The 8,632-nt window shown below is 54.6% G+C and overlaps 2 protein-coding genes across 2 annotated transcripts in view; both read right to left on the bottom strand.

Annotated features, from left to right (window-relative positions):
• Positions 1-10: 10 nt before the first annotated feature.
• LOC108519752 (uncharacterized) lies at positions 11-1,136 on the bottom strand. Its single transcript, XM_017858971.1, has 3 exons — positions 960-1,136; positions 519-867; positions 11-427 (listed from the first exon to the last, which is right to left on the bottom strand). Exons 2-3 carry the CDS (start codon positions 780-782, stop codon positions 11-13), a joined length of 681 nt encoding a protein of 226 aa, XP_017714460.1. The 5' UTR covers positions 783-867; positions 960-1,136.
• A 4,406-nt stretch (positions 1,137-5,542) lies between these two features.
• LOC108519753 (putative uncharacterized protein FLJ44672) overlaps positions 5,543-8,632 on the bottom strand; it is an 8,079-nt gene continuing 4,989 nt past the window's right edge. The window contains exons 2-5 of the mRNA XM_017858972.1: positions 8,427-8,621; positions 8,261-8,390; positions 7,629-7,814; positions 5,543-7,544 (exon numbers count right to left, since the gene is read on the bottom strand). Coding sequence (XP_017714461.1) covers positions 7,292-7,544; positions 7,629-7,814; positions 8,261-8,390; positions 8,427-8,621 — 764 coding nt within the window. The 3' untranslated portion in view covers positions 5,543-7,291. The remainder of the gene's footprint in view (positions 7,545-7,628; positions 7,815-8,260; positions 8,391-8,426; positions 8,622-8,632) is intronic.

Consider the following 8,632-nt stretch of genomic DNA (forward strand, 5'->3'; position numbering starts at 1 on the left):
CCTAACGAAGTTAGTGTGAGGCAGGATTTGGGCCCGTCAAGGTGGCCGGGAGGCAGGTACGAGCTTGTTTGGGGAACATGTCCGTGAAGCAAAAGCTGGGCCTGGAGAGGCCATTGTCACGTAGGAGCTGGGCCTGTCCAGGCCATTGGGAGGCAGAGGGTGGGCCTGGAAAGCTTGACTTGAGGCACTTTTGGGCCTTCAAAGGCCACCAGGAGCTGGGCAGGAGCTGAGCCAAAAGAAGTTGTTCTGAGGCAGGAGTTGGGCCTCCAGGCAGAGCCAGAAGTAAAACGCAGCCTGTAGAGGTCACCTGGGGCAGCAGCTGGGCCTGGAGAGGCCAACGAAAGGCAGGAGCGGGGCCTTGAGAGGCCGACTTGTGGACATTTTGGGCCTGGATTTTGTGGCCTGGACTTGAGGACATTTGGGCCTCCTGCAAAGAGGCAGGAGCTGGGACTAAAGAGGCCACTGTAAGGCAGGAGCTTGGCCTGTACAGGCTGCCGGGAGTCAGAAGATGGGCCTCATGAGGCCACTGTAAAACAGGAGCTGGGTCTTGGAAGGTGGCCGTGAGGCAAAAGCTGGCCCTTGGGAGGGCAATGAGAGGCAGGAGCTGGGTCTGGTGAGGTCGACTTGAGAAAGTTCTGGGCCTGGAGAGAAGACTGGGAGGCAGGAGCTGGGTCTAAAGAGGCCGTTGTAACGATGGAACTGGGCCTGTGGAGGCTGTTGTGAGGCAGCAGCCTCATCCACGGAGACTGCTGTGAGGTAGGATATGGGCCTAAATAGACCATTGTGAGTCATGAGCTTGGTCTGTAGAGGCCGACTGGAGAAAGTTTGGGGCCTGGAGAGGTTGCAGAGGCTGTCGAGAGGAAAGACCTGGGCCAAAAGATTCAAGCATGTGACATTTATTAGGTACTTTATTTCCATTATTAAATTGTGATATATAGTAAAGTAATTATAGAACTCACCATAATGTAGACTCAGTGGGCATGTTAAGCTTGTTTTCCTGCGACTAGATGGTCCCATCTGAGTGTGATGGGAGAAAGTGACAGATTAGGCATTACAGTCTCATAGGGACAGCACAACCTAGATCCCTCACATGCACGGTTCACAACAGGGTGCATGCTCCTATGAGAATCTAATGCTGCTGCTGACCTGAGAGAAGGTGGAGCTCAGGCGGGAATGTGAGCAAAGGGGAGTGGCTGTAAATACAGATGAAGCTTCCCTCACTCAACACCACTCGCCTCCTGTTGTGTGGCTCCTTACAGCTCCATGGCTCAGGGGTTGGGGACCCCGGCTCACGTGCATCCAAAAGGACCCTTCCCACACCAGTCTTCACAGCGGTCCAGTGAAGCAACCACTTAGCTCCCAAGGCATGTGCCTCAATTGGCATTTCATCACAATCAACAGTAAGAGGTAGCTTGAGTCACTGTGAGGTCACTTACCGGAAATCACCAGCATCCCATTTCCCATTGGCAAGGAGCTCAGCACTGTCCCTCGGAAAACCGAACTTATGCCCAAATCCCATCTGTGTGGGTTTATCTCCTGGGACCCTTTCAAGCATATTAGTCAGAGTCCAATCAGGAGACATAAACCACTCAAAAGTTTAAAGTGGTAAAATTTAATCCAGAGAATTATTCATTGTAACAGGGGAACAGCATAATGAGAGATTGGGTAGCACAAAGTAAAGAGAACTCTAGAGAAATCAGGACTAGCCCAGGCCAGGCATGGTGGCTCATACCCAAAATTCCAGCAATTTGAAAAGCTAACACAGGAGGACTGCTTAAGGCCAGGAGCTAGAGACCCGTCTGGACAACACAGTGAGACCCTGTCTCTATCCAAAAAAAGAAAAAAATTAGCTGGGAGTGGTGGTGCACACTTGTAGTCTCAGCTACTCAGGAAGCTGAAGTTTGAGCCTGGGAGATCAAGGCTGCAGTGAGTCATGATTATGCCACTACAGTCAAGCCTGGGTGACAGAGCAAGACCCTGTCTCAAAGAACAAAACAACAACCACCACCATTTACAGACAAAAAAGAAATAGAGCTAATAAGCTAAGGAAAGATGTAGAAATGTGACAAGTAAAGTAATATGAGGTCTTTTACCAATTTAAAATGAACAAAAAATGACATTAAATTATAATACCCTGTGCTGGCAAAGATGCAGTGAAATGGGCACTTTCTTATACTATGGGAGGTGTTTAAATTGTATATAAGCCTTCCAGGGTAAAGCTTGACAATTTTTTAAAATAATAGAGACAGGGTCTCACCATACTGCCAAACTGCCTCCTCCAACTCTTGGCATCAAGCAATCCTCCTGTCTTAGCCTCCCAAAGTGCTGAGATTGCAGCTGGGAGGCACCCAAAACCCTGTCAATTTACATCAAGGGTAATGAGAATGTTCATTCACCATGACTCACAGTAATCTTACTTCTGCAAATACCTTGGGGAGACAATTCAATCTAAACAAAAGGTCATCTGCACAAACACAGTAAAAATCTGGGAGTAACTGAAGACAGAGTGGTTAAGTGAAATAAGAAACAGTTATAAGAAATTAAACCATGGTATTAACAGACAACTGGTAAAAGGTCAGTTGATGTCAGCTGCTACTTTTTTTTTTTTTTTTATTGAGACGGAGTCTTTGCTCTGTCGCCCAGGCTGGAATGCAGTGGCGCGATCTTGGCTCACTGCAAGCTCCGCCTCCCGGGTTTACGCCATTCTCCTGCCTCAGCCTCCCGAGTAGCTGGGACTACAGACGCCCGCCACATCGCCCGGCTAATTTTTTGTATATTTAGTAGAGACGGGGTTTCACCGTGTTGGCCAGGATGGTCTCGATCTCCTGACCTCGTGATCCGCCCGTCTCGGCCTCCCAAAATGCTGGGATTACAGGCTTGAGCCACCGCGCCCGGCCTAGCTGCTACTTTTTTGTTGTTTTGAGACAGTGTCTCACTCTGTCACCCAGGCTGGAGTGCAGAGGCCTGATCATGACTCACTGCATTCTCAGCCTCCCTGAGCTCAAGCGATCCTCCTACCTCAGCCTCCCAAGTAGCTGGGACTACAGGAACATGCCACCACACTAGGCTAATTCATGTATTTTTCTGTAGGGATGGTGACTCCCTTTGTTTCCAAGGCCTGTCTCAAACTCTTGGCCTCAAGCCATCCTCCTGCCTCAGCCTCCCAAAGTGTTGTGATTACTGGTGTAAGCCACCAGACCTGGCCAGCTGCTACTTTTATCAATATTATTATTCCATTCAGTTAAAAATTATTATTTTCAATGTTATGCAACAGTATGTGTCCTACAGCATAATTGTAAAAACATATACAGTCGTCCCTCGGTATACAGACAGAATTAGTTCCAGCCCCCCATCTCTGCATATACCAAAATCCATGCTGACTCACGTTTCGCCGTCACCCCTCTGGAACCCATGTATAGGAAAATTCCAAATATGAGTTGGGCATAGTGGCAAGCACCTATAGTCTCAGACACATGGGAGGCTGAGACGGGAGGATTGCTTGAGCCTGGGAGGTTGAGGCTGCAGTCAGCTGTGATAACACTACTACACTCCAGACTGGACAACAGAACGAGACTCTGTCTCAGAAACAAACAAAATAAAACAAAACAGGTTAGAAATTGCAATGAAGCCTGTTGGGCAAAATTCCATATAAGCAAAATATAAATTAATAAAGCAAATGGCGATACATTAGTATGATTGACTTTCTGGAGTTTCTGACAATAAAGGTAAGAAAAATGCAAAACACAGAGACAGAGGGTAAAAGAAATTAGGAAAGCATTCAACATGTTTAAGAGGAAGACACTGGCCATGTTTGTGCAGCAGCAGTATGTCATGATACGACATACCTTGGAGAGAAGTTAACAGATGAGGAAGTTCATAAAAATGAGGCAGGAGCTGGGCCAGTGGAGGCCGACTGGAGGATGAGTTGGGCCTGTAGGGGCGCCGGGAGCAGGTGCGATCCCTGGAGAGGCCGACTCGAGGACAGCGTGGGCCTGCAGAGGCCGCCGGGAGGAAGAGCTGGGTCTGGAGAGGCCGACTGGAGCAAGTTCAGGGCCTGGAGGGGGTGCAAGCAGCAAAGGCCAGGCCCGGAAAAGCCGCCCTGGGGCACACGCCTGGCCTGTTTCAGAGGCCACCGGGAGGCTGTAGCTAGGCCAGCAAAGGCCACCGAAAGGCAGGAGCGTGGCCCGAGGGGGCCACGGCCTGGCAAGAGGTGGGCCTGGACGGCCCACCGTCAGGCACAGGCTGGGCCTGGAGAGGCCGCCCAGAGGCAGGAGCTGGGCCTGGGGAGGCCACGGCAGGCACGAGCTGGGCCTCACCGGGCCCACGTGAGGGAGGACCTCGGCCTAGAGAGATCAGTGTGAGGCAGGCGCTGACACCTGCGAGGCAGGTAGCCAGAGGCCTGAGTTGGGCCTAAACAGGCCACCGCGGTGGGAGGAGCTGGGCCTGTCGAGGCTGCCAGGAGCCAGGCAGGAACCTGGCCCTGGGGAGGCGTCGTGAGGCGAGAGCTGGGCCTGGAGAGGCCCCGGGGAGGCAGGAGCGTGGCCTGCAGAAGCTGTTCTCAAGCCAGAGTTGGGTCTGTGCAGGCCAGCGGGAGGCAGGAGATGGGCCCGAAGAGCTTGACGGGAGACTTTTGGGCCTACAAAGGCTGGCAGGAGCTGGGCAGGAGCTGAGCCCAAAGAGGCTGTTGCTTGCGAGGCAGAAGTTGGGCCCGTGGAGGCCACAAGCGGGAGGAAGAGCTGGGCCTGGAGCGGCCGCCACCAGGGAGGCAGAGGCTGGGCCTGTGGAGGCCGATGGGAGGCGGGAGCTGGCCCTGGAGGGGCCCACCTGAGGACGTTTCGCGCCTGGAGAGGCCGCCGGGAGGCCGCAGCCGGGCCTGGAGAGGCCGACTCCGGGATGGCTTGGGCCTGCAGAGGCCACCGGGAGGCCCGAGCTGGGCCTAGATGAGCCGGCTGGAGGAAGTCTGCGGCCTGTAGACGTCGTTGGAGGGCAGGAGCTGAGCCCGGAGAGGCCACCGTGAGGCCCGAGCCGGGCCTGGAGAGCCTGGCTTCAGGACGTTTGGGGACTACAAAGGCCACTGAGCAGGAGCTAGGCCGCAGCTGAGTCCAAAGAGGTTGTCGTGAGGTAGGAGTTGTGCCTGCGGCCACAGCCAGGAGGAGGAAGTGCTGGGCCTGGACAGGAGGCCGGGAGGCCGCAACTGGGCCTGGAGATGCCGGCCTGAGGGAATTCTGGGCCTGGAGAGTCTGCCAGAAGGCAAAGACGGGGCCTGGAAAGGCCGTTCCCCGAAAGTAATGAGCTGGGCCTAAAGCGGCCACTGGGAGGCAGGAGCGGGTCCTGTCGAAGCTGCCAAAAGGCAGGAGCAGCTGTGTACTGCAGAGGCCCAAAGAGCTTGACTGGAGACAGTATCTGGCCTACAGACGCTGGCAGGATGTGTGCAAGAGCTGAGACAAAAGTTGTTTTTTGAGAGGCAGGAGTTGGGCCAGTATATGCAGCCGGGGGAAGACCTTGGCCTGTGGAGGTTGCCATGAGGCAGAGGCTGGGCCTGCAGAGGTCGTCGGGAGGCAGTGCCTGCAGAGGTCGTCGGGAGGCAGTAGCTAGACCTGGATGGGCCAACTTCAGGATGGTTTGGGCCTGCAGAGGCCCCCATGTGGCCGGAGTTTGGCCTGGTGAGCTTGCGTTAAGGAAGTTTTGGGCCTATATAGGCTGTCAGGATCTTGGCAAGAGGTACGTCCACAGAGGTTGTTTTCTGGTTGGAATTGAGTGTATAAACACAGCCGGGAAGAAGACCTGGGCCAGGAGAGAACACCATGCAGCACCAAATGGGTCTGGAGAGTCCGATTTGGGGACGTTCTGGGCCTCGGGAAGCCATCAACAGGGAAAAACTGGGCCTGTAAAATCTGTTATGTAGAATGAGCTGGTTCTAAAGAGGCCACTGGGAGGCAGGAGTTGGGCCTGGAGAGGCTAACTTGAGGCAGTTGTGCACCTGGAGAGTCTACTTAGAGGCAAGAGCCGGGCCTAGAGAGGCTGACGTGAGGTCGATTTTAGCCTGCACAAGCCACCAGAAGGCAAGAGTTGGTCCTAGAGAGGCCGAATTGAGGATAATTTGGCTACTGGGAGGAAGAGCTGGGCCTGGAGAGACCGACTGGAGTAATTTGAGGGCATAGAGAGGATGCACAAAAGCAAACGCTTGGCCTGGAAAGCCTGCTGTGAGGCATTAGCTTGACCTACACAGCACTGGGAGGCAGGACCTAAGCCTGCAGAGGCTGACTTCAGGACAATTTGGGCCTGCAGAGGCCTTTGGGAGGAAGATCTTGGCCTGAACAGGCTGAATGGAGGAAGTTTTGGGCCTGGAGTATGCATCAAAAAGCAAAAGTTAAGCTAGGAAAGGCCACCGGGAGACATGAGCTTGGCCTACAGAGGCCATTGTGAGGCAGGAGCTTCACCTGAGGAGGCCATGATCAGCAAGTGGTGGGCCTGGAAGGGCCACTGTGTGGTAGAGTTTGGGCCTGTGTAGGCTGACGTGAGGTAGGAGCTGGGTTGGGAGAGGCCAACTTTTGGAGAATTGGGGCCTGCAGAGGCTGCCAGGAGGCAAGAGCTATGCTTGGAGAGTCCACCTTTTGGCATGAGCTGGGCCTAAAAGGGCCATTGTGAAGCAGCAGCTGGACTTGTCAAGACTGCTGGGAGACAGGCAGATTTGTGACCTGGGGAGGCTGCTGTGAGGCAAATGCTGTTTTTGGAGGATGCCATGAGGCAGGAAGAAACTTGGCTTTTTGTAGCTGCCATGAGGGAATAGTTTGATTGCTGAGGCTACCGGGAGGCCAAAGGTGGGCCTGGAAAGCTTTACTTTAAGAAGTCTGTGGCCTACAGAGGCTGCCAGCAGCTTGGCAGGAGTTGGGCCAAAGGAAGTTGTTTTGAGGCAGTAAATGGGCCTGTAGATGCAGCCAGGAGAATGAGCTTGTCCCAGAGATGCCGAGCTGAGGACATTCTGGGCCTGGACAGGCTGCAAAAGGCAAAATCTGTGCCTGGAAAAGTCGCCATGGGGCATGAGCTTGGCCTAAAGAGGCCACTGCAAGGCAGGAGATGGCCCTGTAGAAGCTGCCGAAAGGCAGGATCTTCACCTGAGGATGCCACAGTAAGACATGATCTGGGTCTGGAGAGTCCACTGTGAGGCAGAGGCTGGTCTGTAGAGTCCAACAGTAGACAGAAGGTGGGCCTAAAAAGGCTGATTTGAGGAAGTTTTGGGCTTCAAGAGTCAGTCAGCAGGCAGGCACTGGGCCTGGATAGGGCCTGACAGTCATGAGTTGGGCCTAAACAGGCCAGTGTGAGGGAGGAGCTGTGCCTGTTGAGGCTGCTGGCAGGCAGTCAGAAACTTGGCCTGGGGCAGCTGCCACGAGGCAAGAGCTGGGCCTGGAGAGGCCAGTGTGAGGCAAGAGACCAGCCTGTAGAGGCTGACTTGAGGAAGATTTTGGCCTGGAGAGACTGTCGGGGGCAGGAGCTGGGCCTTTCGAGTCTGCTGGGAGGCAGGCAGGAACTTGGCCAAGGACGAACTCCGTTAGGCAAGAGCTGAGCCTGGAGAGGCCATGGTCACGCAGGAGCTGGACCTATTTAAGCTGCTGGGAGGCAGGTTGTGCTAGAGAACGTGATGTGAGAAAGCTTTGGGCCTATAAAGGCTGCCAGGAGCTGGGCAAGAGCTGAGCTGAAAGAGGTTGTTGTGAGGTAGGATGTAGGCCTGGAGATGCAGCTGGGAGGAAGAGCTGAGCCTGGAGAAGCCCACTTGAGGAAATTCTGGGCCTGGAGATGCTGCCAACAGGCAAAAGCTGAGCCAGAATGGTCACTGTGAGGCATGAGCTTGCTCTAGAGAGGTCATTGAGAGGCAGCAGCTGGGCCTGTAGAGGCTGCTAAAAGGCAGGAGCTTGGCCTAGGTGGCCAGGAAAGTCTCCTGTGAGGCAGAGGTTGAGCCTATAGAGGCTGACGGGAGGCAGGAGTTGGGCCTGGGATGGCGGACCTGAGAAAGTTCTTGGTCTAGAGAAGCTGCCAGGATGCAGAAGCTGGGACTGGGGAGGCCTGGAGAGGCCACCAAGGCATGAGCCGTGCCTAAAGGGGCCAATGTTGGGCAGGAGCTGTGACTGGAGAGGCTGACTTGAGGAAGTTTCGGGCACGGACAGCCTGTCGGGGAGCAGAACCTAGGCCTGGACAGGCCACAGTGAGGCATGAGCTGGGCCTAACGAAGTTAGTGTGAGGCAGGATTTGGGCCCGTCAAGGTGGCCGGGAGGCAGGTACGAGCTTGTTTGGGGAACATGTCCGTGAAGCAAAAGCTGGGCCTGGAGAGGCCATTGTCACGTAGGAGCTGGGCCTGTCCAGGCCATTGGGAGGCAGAGGGTGGGCCTGGAAAGCTTGACTTGAGGCACTTTTGGGCCTTCAAAGGCCACCAGGAGCTGGGCAGGAGCTGAGCCAAAAGAAGTTGTTCTGAGGCAGGAGTTGGGCCTCCAGGCAGAGCCAGAAGTAAAAACGCAGCCTGTAGAGGTCACCTGGGGGCAGCAGCTGGGCCTGGAGAGGCCAACGAAAGGCAGGAGCGGGGCCTTGAGAGGCCGACTTGTGGACATTTTGGGCCTGGATTTTGTGGCCTGGACTTGAG

Source organism: Rhinopithecus bieti, unplaced genomic scaffold (assembly GCF_001698545.2).
Source record: "Rhinopithecus bieti isolate Rb0 unplaced genomic scaffold, ASM169854v2 scaffold_49629, whole genome shotgun sequence".
Classification (NCBI taxonomy): domain Eukaryota; kingdom Metazoa; phylum Chordata; class Mammalia; order Primates; family Cercopithecidae; genus Rhinopithecus; species Rhinopithecus bieti.

What these genes read in the sequence shown, in the direction of transcription:
- LOC108519752 (XM_017858971.1), bottom strand. Translation starts at nt 782, where the DNA reads ATGGTCTATTTAGGCCCATATCCTACCTCACAGCAGTCTCCGTGGATG. An exon ending in CCTGTTTTACAGTGGCCTCA is followed by an intron (nt 428 to 518) that starts TGAGGCCCATCT and finishes GCCTCTTTGCAG; the next exon opens with GAGGCCCAAATGTCCTCAAG.